General features: G+C 48.1%; 1 protein-coding gene across 4 annotated transcripts in view; it reads right to left on the bottom strand.

Annotated features, from left to right (window-relative positions):
• dennd2da (DENN/MADD domain containing 2Da) overlaps window positions 1-16,283 on the bottom strand; it is a 216,380-nt gene that overhangs the window by 86,618 nt on the left and 113,479 nt on the right. For all 4 annotated transcript variants that reach the window (XM_072278510.1, XM_072278509.1, XM_072278508.1 and 1 more), the window contains 2 exons: window positions 7,685-7,754; window positions 3,708-3,785 (listed from right to left, as the gene is read on the bottom strand). In XM_072278510.1, coding sequence (XP_072134611.1) covers window positions 3,708-3,785; window positions 7,685-7,754 — 148 coding nt within the window. The remainder of the gene's footprint in view (window positions 1-3,707; window positions 3,786-7,684; window positions 7,755-16,283) is intronic.

The raw sequence follows: 16,283 nt of genomic DNA, 5'->3' as shown, positions 1-16,283 counted from the left end.
ACCCACGTCCTAAACCCACATGGATTTTCCTGTAGCCCCCCACATAGATGTGCCTGTAGCCCCCTCCTACACCCACAATGTTCCTGTAGCCTCTCTACACCCACATGGATGTGCCTGTAGCCCCCCACACACCCACACGGAAAGGCCTGTAGCCACCCCTTCACCCACACGGATGTGCCTCTAGTCCCCCCAAACACCCATACAGATGTGCCTGCAGCCCCCCACCCCCAGACCCACATGGCTGTGCTTGTAGCGCCCCTTAAACCCACACGGATGTGCCTGTAGCCCCCACACACCCATACGGATGTGCCTGTAGCTCCCCACACACCCACACGGATGTGCCTGTAGCCCCTCCTAGATCCACACGTATGTAGCCCCCCTTCACCAACACGGATGTGCCTGTAGCCCCACCACACACCCACACGGATGTGTCTGTAGCCCCCCACATAGATGTACCTGTAGCCCCCTCCTACACCCACACAGATTTTCCTGTAGCTCCCCCAGACCCACACGGACGTACCTGTAGCCCCCCTACACCCACACGGATGTGCCTGTAGCCCCCTACACCCACACAGATGTGCCTGTAGCCTCCACACCCACACAGATGTCCCTGTAGCCCCCCCCCCAGACCCACACGGATGTGCCTGTAGCCCCCCCATACACCCACATGGATGTGCCTGTAGCCCCCCTACACCCACACGGATGTGCCGGTAGCCCCCCTACACTCACACGGATGTGCCGGTAGCCCCCCACACACCCACACGGATGTACCTGTAGCCCCCCCTACACCCACACGGATGTGCCTGTAACCCCTCTAGACCCACACGGATGTGCCTGTAACCCCCCTAGACCCACACGGATGTGCCTGTAGCCCCCCCCTACACCCACACGGATGTGCCTGTAGCCCCCCTACACCCACATGGATGTGCCTGTAGCAGCATCCTACAGCCACATGACTGTGCCTACAACCCCCCGTACACCCACATGGCGTAGCCAACTCCTACTTACATGGTCGTGTGTAGCACACAAGTAGCTCCCTCTATTCCGCACGTGCCTGTATCAGTCCCATACACCTCTAGGCCCACATTCAGTCACCCACAACCACGTGCCAAGAGTGCCCCACACAGACTGCTACACCCACATGGGACGTTAATGGGATTATATTATACTATAGACCACTCAACAGTCTACAGGATTTACAGGAACAAAATGGTAGAGAGATCACAGACCGTTGCAAGAAACGTTAGGTTGTGAGAGTAGGTGATTTTAACTTTCCACATATTGAATGGGGCTCCCATACTGTAAAGGGCAGGATCGGATAGAGTTTGTCAAGTGGGTTCAGGGAAGTTTCCATAATCAGTACATAGAAGTCCGAATGAGAGTGTGTGCAATACAACATCTGCTATTAGGGAATCAGGCAGGGCAGGTACAGAAGTTGGTGTAGGGGAACACTTTGCATCTAGTGATCATAATGCCAATAATTTCAATGTAAATATAGAGAAAGGTAGGTCTGGTCCTTGGGTGGAAATTCTAAATTGGAGAAAGGCCAATCTTGACAGTATCGGAAAGGATCTGGCAAGTATAGATTGGGACAGGCTGTCTTTGTTGGCAAAGGTGTATTTGGAAAGTGTGAGGACTTCAAAAGTGAAATTTTGAGAGTGCAAAGCCTTGTATGTGTCTGTCAGAATAAAAAGGAAGGTTAACAATTTTAGGGAACCTCTGTTTTCAAGAGATATTGAGGCCCTGGTTAAGGAAAAAAGTAGGTGCACAGCAGATATAGGCAGGTAGGAATGAATGAGGTGCTTGTGGAGTATATGAAATGCAAGAGAACACTTATGATATCAAGAGGGCTAAAAGAAGGCACAAGCTTGCTCTAAAGACAAAGTGAGAGAGAACCCTGAGGCCTTCTGCAGATACTTTCAGAGCGAAAGGATTTCAAGGAACAAAATTGGTCCTTTGGAAGATCAGAATGGTGATCCATTTGTGGAGCTGAATGAGATGGGGAGATCTTAAATGGATTTTTTGCATCTATATTTATTCGGGACACAGACAGAGCTAATCGAAATTAGGCAAAGCAGCAGCAAGGTTATGGACCTATACAGGTTAGAAAAGATGAGGTGTTTGCTGTCTTGAGGCAAATTAGGATGTACAAATCCCCAGGGCCTGACAAGGTGTCCCCTTGGATCCTGTGGGATGCAAGTATAGAAATTGCGGGGGCCTCAGAGGTACCAGAGGACTGGAGGATAGCTAATGTTGTTCCGCTGTTTTAATAACGGCTTTAAGAATAAACCAGGAAGTACAGCTGAGCCTAATGTAAGAAGTGGGAAAGTTATTGGAAGGTATTCTAGGTGACTGGATGAGTATTTGGATAGACATAGACTGATTAGGGATAGTCATGTAGGTCATGTCTAACCAATCTTACAGAGATTTTCAAGGAAGTTACCAGGAAAGTTGATGAAGGCAAGAGAGTGGATGTCGTCTACATGGACTTTAGTCAGGCATTTGACAAAGTCTCGCATGGGAGATTGGCCAAGGTAGTTCAGTTGTTTGGCTTTCAAATTGGATTAGACATCGGCTTTGTGGGAGAAGCAAGAGAATGGTAGTAGAGGGCTGCCTTTCTGACTGGAGGCCTGTGACTAGTGGCGTCCCACAGGGAACAGTACAGGGTCTGTTGTTGTCTGTCATCTACATCAATGATCTGGATAATCATGTGGTTAACTGGATCAGCAAACTTGTGAATGAGACCAAGATTGGGAGTGTAGTGGACAGTGAGGAAGACTATCATGGCTTGCAGTGGGATCTGGACCAGCTGGTTATATGGGCTGAAAATGGCAGATGGAATTTAATGCCGACAAGTGCGAGGTGTTTCTCTTTGGGTGACCAGACGGGGTAGGTCTTACACAGTGAGTGGTGGGGCTTTGGGGAGTTAGTACAACAAAGGGATCTGCGAATACAGGTGTAGTATTCATTGAAAGTGACGTCACAGGTTGATAGGGTCGTAAGGAAATATTTTAGCACATTGGCCTTCATAAATCAAAGTATTGCATAAAAGAGATGGGATGTTATGTTGTAGTTTTATATGATGCTGGTGAGGCTTAATTTGGAATATTGTGTGCTGTTTTGGTCACCTACTTACAGGAAAAAATGTAAATAAGATGTAAAGAGTACTGAGAAAATTTAGAGGATGTTGCTGGGACTGGAGGATCTGAGTTATAAGGAAAGATTGAACAGGTTGGGACCTTATTCCCTGTAAAGATTGAGGAGCGAATTAATCGAGGTATACAAAATTAAGAGGGGTATCCATAGGGTAAATGCAAGTAGGCTTTTTCCATAGAGGTCAGGTGAGACTATATCTAGAGGTCTTGGGCTAAAGATGAAAGGTTTGATCGGAACATGAGGGGAATCTCCTTCACTCAGAGGGTGGTGTGATTTTGACTTCAATGTTTAAGAAAAGCTTAGCTAGGTACATGGAAGGAGGGGTATGGAGGTCAGTGGTCCGGCTGCAGGTCGATGGGAGTGGGTAGTGGACTGGATGGACTGAAGGGCCTTGTTTCTGTGTTGTAGTTTTCTATGACTATGTCTGTGTCTGCTTATAGCCACACCCCACCTACACCAACAAACCTCCCTGTAGCCCCCTACACCCACACTCCAATGCCTGTCGCCCCACCCCAATCCTACATACCCACGGCTGTAGCCCCGAGGCCTACCTTGGAGAATAGGCTGAAGCATCCCAGGCAGCTGATGATACAGAAAACCTCCGGCAGCCGAGCACCACCTCCTCGAGGCTATGTTTGGACAGAGTCACTCCATTACCCAGGGCAAGTCCCACAGACAGACAATACACACCTCCCCCTCCCCCAACCAGGAGAAGGCTATCCTGCCCACGCAATCCATGCTGGGTCACAGTGGTCCACCGATCGCTGTAACTTGTAGCGCATCCTTTATCGGGTTCAGCACAGGGCTGGTGGGCTAAATGGCCCCACTCCTGGCCCACAGTCTTTGCAACCAAGCACACAAATATCAGGTGGCTCACCATGGAGCAATCACCATCAACCACAATGACAGAATTAGTAAAACACCGCCCTGGTGTAAGGCCATGGCCCAAAATGTCAACCATTTATTCCCCTCCATAGATGCTGCCTGACCTGCTGAGTTCCTCCAGCACTTTGTGTGTGTTACTCTGGATTTCCAGCAATCTCTTCCATTCAATTCACATAGAAACATAGAAAATAGGTGCAGGAGTAGGCCATTCGGCCCTTCGAACCTGCACCGCCATTCAGTACGATCATGGCTGATCATCCAACTCAGAACCCTATACCTGTCTTCTCTCCATACCCCCTGATCCTTTTAGCCACAAGGGCCATATCTAACTCCCTCTTAAATATAGCCAATGAACTGGCCTCAACTGTTTCCTGTGGCAGAGAATTCCACAGATTCACCACTCTCTGTGTGAAGTAGTTTTTCTTCATCTCGGTCCTAAAAGGCTCCCCCTTTATCCTCAAACTGGGACCCCTCATTCTGGACTTCCCCAACATCGGGAACAATCTTCCTGCATCTAGCCTGTCCAATCCCTTTAGAGTTTTATACGTTTCAGTCAGATGCCCCCTCAATCTTCTAAATTCCAGAGAGTATAAGCCTAGTCGATCCAGTCTTTCATCATATGAAAGTCCTGCCATCCCAGGAATCAATCTGGTGAACCTTCTTTGTACCCCCTCTATGGCAAGAATGTCTTTTCTCAGATTAGGGGACCAAAACTGCACACAATACTCCAGGTGTGGTCTCACCAAGGCCTTGTACAACTGCAGTAGTACTCCCTGCTCCTGTACTCGAATCCTCTTGCTATGAATGCCTGCATACCATTTGCCTTTTTCATCACCTGCTGTACCTGCATGCCCACTTTCAATGACTGGTGTACAATGACACCCAGGTCTCATTGCACCTCCCCTTTTCCTAATCAGCCTCCATTCAGATAATAATCTGTTTTCTATTTCTTGCCATCAAAGTGGATAACCTCACATTTATCCACATAAAATTGCATATGCCATGAATTTGCCCACTCGTCTAACCTATCCAAGTCACCCTGCATCCTCTTAGCATCCTCCTCACTGCCGCCCAGCTTCATGTCATCCGCAAACTTGGAGATGCTGCATTTAATTCCCTCATCTAAGTCATTAATATATATTGTAAACAACTGGGGTCCCAGCACTGAGCCTTGTGGTACCCCACTAGTCACTGCCTGCCATTCTGAAAAGGTCCTGTTTATTCCCACTCTTTGCTTCTTGACTGCCAACCAATTCTCTATCCACATCAATACCTTACCCCCAGTACCGTGTGCTTTAAGTTTGCACACTAATCTCCTGTGTGGGACCTTGTCAAAAGCCTTTTGAAAATCCAAATATACCACATCCACCGGTTCTCCCCTATCCACTCTACTAGTTACGTCCTCAAAAAATTCTAGTTGTGGTTAATTCATTGTAAATGATCCACAGACTTCAGGCTCAACTTTTCGACAGAACCTACCCAGTAAGATTTCCACACTGTGGTCGTTTTCCCATTCCAGTTCTCCTCTCTCCACCCCCGCCCTACCATTTCCCTCCTCCTTCCCTGTCCCCCATTCCCCCATGGTCCACTCTCCTCTCCCATCAATTCCTTCTTCAGCCCTTTACCTTTTCCACCTATCACTTCCCAGCTGCTTCTTTTACCCTCCCCTCCTAGCTGGTGTCACTCATCTCCCACTACCCCCCCCCATCTTATTCTGGTGTCTTCCCCCTTCCTTTCCAGTCCTGATGAAGGGTTTTGTTCCCAAATGTTGACTATTTATTAAACTCCATAGATCAGGGCTTTTTTTTTAATGCCATGGACCCCTGCCATTAACTGAGGGGTGTATGGAGCCCAGGCTGGGAACCCCTCCTGACCAGTTGAATTACTCCAGCTGCTCTCAATTTGCAGCATCTGCAGAATCTTGTATTCCATCAGACAATAGAATTTTACTTTTATTTTGGGAGTGACAAACTTGAGAGTTCTAAACTGTCTTAGTCAGTAGTGGAAGTCTAAATTCGTTTTAACTACTGTAACAATATTTTAATTTAATTTCTCTGTCTTCTTTTATTTTTATTTATTTATTTTAAGATACAGGCAGAATCAGCCCTTCCAGCCCACCAAGCCCAACCACCGATTTAACCGTAACCTAATCACAGGACAATTTACAATAATAAATTACCTTACTAACCGGTAAGTCTTTGGACTGTGGGAGGAAACCAGAGCACCCAGAGAAAACCCCGTGCTCAAAGGAACAACATACAGAGGACGCCAGAATTGAAATCTGAACTGTAATATTGTCATGCTAATCACTATGTGCTACTGTGGCATCCTTTTGTTAACACGCTCATCACAAGGGCTTTGATTAAAGACTTGAGCCTGTCACCACACAATGCTCCTGATATTTTGGCTGACTTAAGTGGCGAGCCTGATTAAAAAGGTTAAGGTGACGAGGCCAAGAGCAAAGGATTTGCTCACTTCAGCACCGAACCTGGCTTCGCAGCTGTGGCCAGTAGCCACCGCGCTCCTGGACCGGCTACAGTGCTGAACTGGCTCCCTGGCTATGGCCACTGGGCTCCTGGACTGGCTACAATGCTGAACCTGGCTTCGCAGCTGTTGCCAGTAGCCATCGGGCTCCTGGATTGGTTGCAGCACTGAACAGTGGACTTGCAATCTGAGACTCTGCAGTTCATTTTCTATAGATTGTTTTTTTTTTGCAGGACTTATTCTTGCTTTTACACACATTGAATGTATGACTGTCTTCGTGGTGATGGGTTTTTGTGGATTCTACTGTGTTTCTTTGTTTTATGGCTGCCTGCAAGAAGATGAATCTCAAGGTTGTGTATGGTATACAATAGTTTCTAGTTAATCAGGGCAGATGTTTATTGGAGACAAAATGCCACTTAATTGGGGTAGGACACTGCTGCACAATGGTTTCTAACTAGTGTCAGTCATGTGGTTGTTAGACACGATATTGCGCTTAACTGATCAGTTTTTAAATAGCATCAGTTGTGTCCGTTCTAAAGACAGTGATTCTTGTCACTGGTAGTTGACGAGAAATAAGCAACAAGACAACTCAGAACTGTCTTGCTCATTGCAGTTTCAAGCATTCAGACTGGGAAATGCCAGAAGTGGCCAGGTGAAAATAAAATGGTTTAACTACTTCAACGAGTTAGGAATTTTGAAGTTAACGACAAGCATCTTGAATGTTACAATGAAAATGAATATTTGGAAAATGCAGTCTTCTGAAGTATTGTTTGCACTAGGTGACTGCACTGATTTTGTTCGTTTAAAGTCAGTCAAAAGAACATGGCAGATGAATTCCTCCTTTGATAGCTATTTGGAACAAATAATACCGTTATGTTTTGATGAGTTCTGTATTTCATTAATATACATAATTTTTTCCCAGTTAAATAGTAGCTTGTCTTTTTTTTAATATGCCATTTTTAACTATTTCCAAGAAACTTGGGCTAATTGGGGCTGCATCTTAATTGAGCCAAAATGTACTGGTACTGATGTGTCCCAATTAAGCAGAATCCATTGTACATACTTTGATAATCAATGTACTTTGAAATTTAATCTTAATTTTCAACCTTGTATGAAGGGAAGGAATTAAGATGGGATAAAAAAAAAACTACCCCATTACCAGGAGACGTCGGCAGTATCCAAACTTCCTGCTTCCATCCACGTTCGTAAGGACGAAGGAAAAGGTTTCACTGAAAGGAAACAAAGTACTTCAACAGACGAAGTCTAGGCAGGATTATGCAATTCTACACTCAGAGGCCACTTTATTAGGTGCACCTGTACGGTAATGCCAACCTTGTGGAAGCAACTCAATGCAAAACAGCATGCAGACATGGTCAAGAAGTATAGTTATTGATCAGACTAAACATAAGAATGGGGAAGAAATGTGATCTAAATGCCTTTGACCATGGTATGATTGTTGGTGCCAGATGGGGTGGTTTGAATATCAAAGGAACTGTTGACCTTCTGAGAGTTTCACACACAAGTCTCTAGAGCTTACACAAAATAGTGCGAAAAACAGCAAAGCATCCAGTTTTGAGGGTGAAGCAACATGAGAGAGATCAGAGGAGAATGGCCAGACTGACAGGAAGGTAGCAGTAACTCAAATAACCACTCCAGTGGTGTGCAGAAGATCATCACTAAACACACAAGCTGAACCTCAAAGTGATGGAATACAGCAGAAGACCACGTACATACACTCAGTGGCCACTTTATTAGGTGTCTCCTGTGTTGAATAAAGTCGCTACTGAGTGTACATCTGCTTTAATGTAGGAAGTGATCTGAAGAGTTGTAATTGTTAGAATCTACAGAAGTTCGTTAAGGTTTAGTGTAAAGTTTTAGTTAAAGTTTTCGGTCAAAGGAAAAGCAATAATATTCTACATTCTGTTATTGTTGTTTCCCTTGTACCATCTCCTTAAACATATCATCCCTACAAGGGCATAGGCCACTGACAGAAATTTGACAGGCTCCTCGGTCCTGGGCCAGTCAGGTGGTCCTGGACGATAAAAGGCTGATCAACCCTGTGGCTTCTATTGACCTTCGGCTTTCACCACACAACTTTATACGTCTTCTAGGTGACGATCCTTCCTCTCCCAGAGATGATGGTTTTGGAGCAATTAAAAGGAACAGCAGGAAAGAAGTTAGATGCAATGGGAGGCATCATCTACTGCCATGGGGAAGAGCGGTTTGGAGTCAGCACAAGGAAGAGCAGAAATTTTCGACATGATCACAACTAATAGGAGGCAGGAGATTGAGCGACTGGTTCGAGAAAGGAGACAGTGGAAGAAAGCCCGAGAGAGTGAGGGGGAAGGCCTCAACCAACTTAACATAGACCATTTACTCCTCTCCAAAGATGCTGCCTCATCTGCGGAGTTCCCCCAGCAATTTTGTACATACTTCTTCGCAGTCAGGTACAGAGCAGTTGCCATATCAAACTGTGAAGCAAGAGGCTGGAACCTACCTTCCCTGACTGAAATCCCCGCCTTCACCCAGGCCTCATCACAAAATTGTTACACTGATTACTTTTTAACTTGTGTTGTGTGAAATGTCAATCTTCGGGAATGTATTTACTATTTGTGGTAGTATTACTTTATGTGTTCTATGTACTTTGTTAGTTGGGGGACCATTGTTTCATTTGATAGTTATACATGTAGTGTGGTGGTGAGTGCAAAGCTGTTAATGTTCAGCTCATGGGCAGTTCATTCCCAGTACGGAATGCACGGGTCTCCTCCCACACTCCAAAGTCCAACCAGTTATTAGGTTAATGAGTCATTGTAAATTGTCCTGTGATTAGGCTAGGGTTAAATCGGGGCTTGCTTGCAGTGCAGCTTGTTGGGCTGGAAGGGGCTGTTCTGCCTGAATCTCTAGATAAAATAAAAATGTGGCTGAACTTGACCATGAACAGAGAACCTGACAAGGTGTTGGAGGCAGGAATTTTCATGACGTTTAATCACTGTAGAAGTCTATGGACCAAATTAATGTACATGGGGCCGGCGTAGATGGGCTGCAGGAATCTGATGGGCCAAAGGGTAAGTTTCTGGTTACTACCGATGGAATGTATGGGGGCAGCAATGATGGGGATGGCAAACCGGAGGATGACAGTGATCTGGAGGGTGGGACAGCTGTTGGAGGCATTAAAGTGAGGAGGAACATAGAAGAGTTCAGGTCCTTTTGCCCAAAATGTTGTGCAGACTACTTAACCTGGTCTATGGTTAAGCTAATCTTTCCCTCCCACTTGCCAAGGGAGGGTGTGTGGGGACAGTGCATAGGGAGATTCTCTCTGTAACAGTGTTTTACCTGCTCTGGGAGAGTGTGTGGAAACAGTGTAGGGAGATTCTCTCTGGTCCTGGACTTTTTTCCATCTGGCATAGTTTGCATATTATTGTTTGATTGTTTGTGGCTTTTGTATTGCTATATTTATGCTCTATTCTGGTTGGTGCGGCTGTAATGAAACCCAATTTCCCTCAGGATCAATAAAGTATATCTGTCTATCTATCTAACTAACAGTCTTTTACCTGTCCCTGGGAGGGTGTGTGGGGGCAGTGGATGGAGATTCTCTCAGTAACACTGTTTTACGTGCTCTGGGAGGGTGTGTGCGAAAAGTGCAGAGGGATTCTCTCTGTAACAATCTTTTACCTGCTTGAGAGGGTGTGTGGGGATAGTGTCGAAAGATTCTCTCAGTAACAGTGTTTTACCTGCCCTGGGAGGGTGTGTAGGGACAGTGTAGGGAGATTGCATCCGTGACAGTGTTTCACCTGCCCCGGGAGAGTGTGTGGAGACACTATAGGGAGATTTTCTCTGTAACAGTGTTTTACCTGCCCTGGGAGGGTGTGTGGGGGCAGTGTAGGGAGATTCTCGAACACTGTTTTACCTGCTTTGGGAGGGTGTGTAGGGACAGTGTAGGGAGATTGCATCCATGACAGTGTTTCACCTGCCCTGGGAGAGTGTGTGGAGACACTATAGGGAGATTCCATCGGTGACAGTGTTTCACCTGCCCTGGGAGATTCTCTCAGTAACAGCGTTTTCCCTGCCCTGGGAGGGTATGTGGGGGCAGTGTAGGGAGATTCTCGAACACTGTTTTACCTGCTTTGGGAAGGTGGGTGGGGATAGTGTATCTCAGTAACAACGGTGTTTTATCTGCCCTGGGAGGGTGTGTGTGGGCAGTGTAGAGAGATTCTCTCAGTAACAGTGTTTCACCTGCCCTGGGAGATTCTCTCAGTAACAGCGTTTTACCTGCCCTGGGAGGGTGTGTGTGGGCAGTGTAGGGAGATTCTTTCAGTAACAGTGTTTCACCTGTCCTGGGAGGGTGTGTGAAGACAGTGTAGGGAGATTCTCGAACACTGTTTTACCTGCTTTGGGAAGGTGTGTGGGGACAGTGTTGAGAGATTCTCTCAGTAACTGTGTTTTACCTGCCCTGGGAGGGTGTGTGGGGGCAGTGTAGGGAGATTCTCTCAGTAACAGTGTTTCACCTGCCCTGGGAGGGTGTGTGGAGACAGTGTAGGGAGATTCTCGAATACTGTTTTACCTGCCCTGGGAGGGTGTGTGGGGAAAGTGCAGAGACATTCTCTCAGTAACAATCTTTTACCTGCTCTGGGAGGGTGTGTGGGGATAGTGTCGAGAGATTCTCTCAGTAACACTGTTTTACCTGCCCTGGGAGGGTGTGTGGAGACAGTGTCAGGAGATTGCATCAGTGACAGTGTTTCACCTGCCCTGGGAGGGTGTGTGGAGACACTGTAGGGAGATTCTCTCAGTAACAGCGTTTTCCCTGCCCTGGGAGGGTGTGTGTGGGCAGTGTAGGGAGATTCTCGAACACTGTTTTACCTGCTTTGGGAAGGTGTGTGGGGACAGTGTAGGGAGATTCTCTCAGTAACAGTGTTTTACCTGCTCTGGGAGGGTGTGTAGGGACAGTGTAGGGAGATTGCATCCGTGACAGTGTTTCACCTGCCCTGGGAGAGTGTGTGGAGACACTATAGGGAGATTCCATCGGTGACAGTGTTTCACCTGCCCTGGGAGATTCTCTCAGTAACAGCGTTTTCCCTGCCCTGGGAGGGTGTGTGGGGGCAGTGTAGGGAGATTCTCGAACACTGTTTTACCTGCTTTGGGAAGGTGTGTGGAGACAGTGTCAGGAGATTGCATCATTGACAGTGATTCACCTGCCCCGGGAGAGTGTGTGGTGACAGTGTAGGGAGATTCTCTCAGTAACAGTGTTTTCCCTGCCCTGGGAGGGTGTGTGGGGGCAGTGTAGGGAGATTCTCGAACACTGTTTTACCTGCTTTGGGAAGGTGTGTGGGGACAGTGTAGGGAGATTCTCTCAGTAACAGTGTTTTACCTGCTCTGGGAGGGTGTGTAGGGACAGTGTAGGGAGATTGCATCCGTGACAGTGTTTCACCTGCCCTGGGAGAGTGTGTGGAGACACTATAGGGAGATTCCATCGGTGACAGTGTTTCACCTGCCCTGGGAGATTCTCTCAGTAACAGCGTTTTCCCTGCCCTGGGAGGGTGTGTGGGGGCAGTGTAGGGAGATTCTCGAACACTGTTTTACCTGCTTTGGGAAGGTGTGTGGAGACAGTGTCAGGAGATTGCATCATTGACAGTGATTCACCTGCCCCGGGAGAGTGTGTGGTGACAGTGTAGGGAGATTCTCTCAGTAACAGTGTTTTCCCTGCCCTGGGAGGGTGTGTGGGGGCAGTGTAGGGAGATTCTCGAACACTGTTTTACCTGCTTTGGGAAGGTGTGTGGGGATGGTGTAGAGAGATTCTCTCAGTAACAGTGTTTTACCTGCTCTGGGAGGGTGTGTAGAGACAGTGTAGGGAGATTCCATCAGTGACAGTGTTTCACCTGCCCCGGGAGAGTGTGTGGTGACAGTGTAGGGAGATTCTCTCAGTAACAGCGTTTTCCCTGCCCTGGGAGGGTGTGTGGGGGCAGTGTAGGGAGATTCTCGAACACTGTTTTACCTGCTTTGGGAAGGTGTGTGGGGATGGTGTAGAGAGATTCTCTCAGTAACAGTGTTTCACCTGCCCTGGGAGAGTGTGTGGAGACACTGTAGGGAGATTCTCTCTGTAACAGTGTTTTATCTGCCCTGGGAGGGTGTGTGTGGGCAGTGTAGAGAGATTCTCTCAGTAACAGTGTTTCACCTGCCCTGGGAGATTCTTTCAGTAACAGTGTTTCACCTGTCCTGGGAGGGTGTGTGAAGACAGTGTAGGGAGATTCTCGAACACTGTTTTACCTGCTTTGGGAAGGTGTGTGGGGACAGTGTTGAGAGATTCTCTCAGTAACTGTGTTTTACCTGCCCTGGGAGGGTGTGTGGGGGCAGTGTAGGGAGATTCTCTCAGTAACAGTGTTTCACCTGCCCTGGGAGGGTGTGTGGAGACAGTGTAGGGAGATTCTCGAATACTGTTTTACCTGCCCTGGGAGGGTGTGTGGGGAAAGTGCAGAGACATTCTCTCAGTAACAATCTTTTACCTGCTTGAGAGGGTGTGTGGGGATAGTGTCGAGAGATTCTCTCAGTAACACTGTTTTACCTGCCCTGGGAGAGTGTGTGGAGACAGTGTCAGGAGATTGCATCAGTGACAGTGTTTCACCTGCCCTGGGAGAGTGTGTGGAGACACTGTAGGGAGATTCTCTCTGTAACAGTGTTTTCCCTACCCTGGGAAGGTGTGTGTGGGCAGTGTAGGGAGATTCTCTCTGTAACAGTGTTTTCCCTGCCCTGGGAAGGTGTGTGTGGGCAGTGTAGGGAGATTCTCTCTGTAACAGTGTTTTACCTGCCCTGGGAAGGTGTGTGTGGGCAGTGTAGGGAGATTCTCTCTGTAACAGTGTTTTCCCTGCCCTGGGAGGGTGTGTGTGGGCAGTGTAGGGAGATTGCATCAGTAACAGTGTTTCACCTGTCCTGGGAGGGTGTGTGAAGACAGTGTAGGGAGATTCTCGAACACTGTTTTACCTGCTTTGGGAAGGTGTGTGGGGACAGTGTTGAGAGATTCTCTCAGTAACTGTGTTTTACCTGCCCTGGGAGGGTGTGTGGGGGCAGTGTAGGGAGATTCTCTCAGTAACAGTGTTTCACCTGCCCTGGGAGGGTGTGTGGAGACAGTGTAGGGAGATTCTCGAATACTGTTTTACCTGCCCTGGGAGGGTGTGTGGGGAAAGTGCAGAGACATTCTCTCAGTAACAATCTTTTACCTGCTCTGGGAGGGTGTGTGTGGGGATAGTGTCGAGAGATTCTCTCAGTAACACTGTTTTACCTGCCCTGGGAGGGTGTGTGGAGACAGTGTCAGGAGATTGCATCAGTGACAGTGTTTCACCTGCCCTGGGAGGGTGTGTGGAGACACTGTAGGGAGATTCTCTCAGTAACAGCGTTTTCCCTGCCCTGGGAGGGTGTGTGTGGGCAGTGTAGGGAGATTCTCGAACACTGTTTTACCTGCTTTGGGAAGGTGTGTGGGGACAGTGTAGGGAGATTCTCTCAGTAACAGTGTTTTACCTGCTCTGGGAGGGTGTGTAGGGACAGTGTAGGGAGATTGCATCCGTGACAGTGTTTCACCTGCCCTGGGAGAGTGTGTGGAGACACTATAGGGAGATTCCATCGGTGACAGTGTTTCACCTGCCCTGGGAGATTCTCTCAGTAACAGCGTTTTCCCTGCCCTGGGAGGGTGTGTGGGGGCAGTGTAGGGAGATTCTCGAACACTGTTTTACCTGCTTTGGGAAGGTGTGTGGAGACAGTGTCAGGAGATTGCATCATTGACAGTGATTCACCTGCCCCGGGAGAGTGTGTGGTGACAGTGTAGGGAGATTCTCTCAGTAACAGTGTTTTCCCTGCCCTGGGAGGGTGTGTGGGGGCAGTGTAGGGAGATTCTCGAACACTGTTTTACCTGCTTTGGGAAGGTGTGTGGGGACAGTGTAGGGAGATTCTCTCAGTAACAGTGTTTTACCTGCTCTGGGAGGGTGTGTAGGGACAGTGTAGGGAGATTGCATCCGTGACAGTGTTTCACCTGCCCTGGGAGAGTGTGTGGAGACACTATAGGGAGATTCCATCGGTGACAGTGTTTCACCTGCCCTGGGAGATTCTCTCAGTAACAGCGTTTTCCCTGCCCTGGGAGGGTGTGTGGGGGCAGTGTAGGGAGATTCTCGAACACTGTTTTACCTGCTTTGGGAAGGTGTGTGGAGACAGTGTCAGGAGATTGCATCATTGACAGTGATTCACCTGCCCCGGGAGAGTGTGTGGTGACAGTGTAGGGAGATTCTCTCAGTAACAGTGTTTTCCCTGCCCTGGGAGGGTGTGTGGGGGCAGTGTAGGGAGATTCTCGAACACTGTTTTACCTGCTTTGGGAAGGTGTGTGGGGATGGTGTAGAGAGATTCTCTCAGTAACAGTGTTTTACCTGCTCTGGGAGGGTGTGTAGAGACAGTGTAGGGAGATTCCATCAGTGACAGTGTTTCACCTGCCCCGGGAGAGTGTGTGGTGACAGTGTAGGGAGATTCTCTCAGTAACAGCGTTTTCCCTGCCCTGGGAGGGTGTGTGGGGGCAGTGTAGGGAGATTCTCGAACACTGTTTTACCTGCTTTGGGAAGGTGTGTGGGGATGGTGTAGAGAGATTCTCTCAGTAACAGTGTTTCACCTGCCCTGGGAGAGTGTGTGGAGACACTGTAGGGAGATTCTCTCTGTAACAGTGTTTTATCTGCCCTGGGAGGGTGTGTGTGGGCAGTGTAGAGAGATTCTCTCAGTAACAGTGTTTCACCTGCCCTGGGAGATTCTTTCAGTAACAGTGTTTCACCTGTCCTGGGAGGGTGTGTGAAGACAGTGTAGGGAGATTCTCGAACACTGTTTTACCTGCTTTGGGAAGGTGTGTGGGGACAGTGTTGAGAGATTCTCTCAGTAACTGTGTTTTACCTGCCCTGGGAGGGTGTGTGGGGGCAGTGTAGGGAGATTCTCTCAGTAACAGTGTTTCACCTGCCCTGGGAGGGTGTGTGGAGACAGTGTAGGGAGATTCTCGAATACTGTTTTACCTGCCCTGGGAGGGTGTGTGGGGAAAGTGCAGAGACATTCTCTCAGTAACAATCTTTTACCTGCTTGAGAGGGTGTGTGGGGATAGTGTCGAGAGATTCTCTCAGTAACACTGTTTTACCTGCCCTGGGAGAGTGTGTGGAGACAGTGTCAGGAGATTGCATCAGTGACAGTGTTTCACCTGCCCTGGGAGAGTGTGTGGAGACACTGTAGGGAGATTCTCTCTGTAACAGTGTTTTCCCTGCCCTGGGAAGGTGTGTGTGGGCAGTGTAGGGAGATTCTCTCTGTAACAGTGTTTTCCCTGCCCTGGGAAGGTGTGTGTGGGCAGTGTAGGGAGATTCTCTCTGTAACAGTGTTTTACCTGCCCTGGGAAGGTGTGTGTGGGCAGTGTAGGGAGATTCTCTCTGTAACAGTGTTTTCCCTGCCCTGGGAAGGTGTGTGTGGGCAGTGTAGGGAGATTGCATCAGTGACAGTGTTTCACCTGCTCTGGGAGAGTGTGTGGAGACACTGTAGGGAGGTTCTCTCAGTAACAGTGTTTTTTACCTGCTTTGGGAAGGTGGGTGGGGATAGTGTATCTCAGTAACAACGGTGTTTTATCTGCCCTGGGAGGGTGTGTGTGGGCAGTGTAGAGAGATTCTCTCAGTAACAGTGTTTTACCTGCCCTGGGAGATTCTCTCAGTAACAGTGTTTTACCTGCCCTGGGAGATTCTCTCAGTAACAGCGTTTTACCTGCT

The sequence above is a fragment of the Mobula birostris genome, chromosome 14 (assembly GCF_030028105.1).
Source record: "Mobula birostris isolate sMobBir1 chromosome 14, sMobBir1.hap1, whole genome shotgun sequence".
Taxonomy (NCBI): domain Eukaryota; kingdom Metazoa; phylum Chordata; class Chondrichthyes; order Myliobatiformes; family Myliobatidae; genus Mobula; species Mobula birostris.
This window is presented reverse-complemented; position numbering and strand designations above follow the sequence as displayed.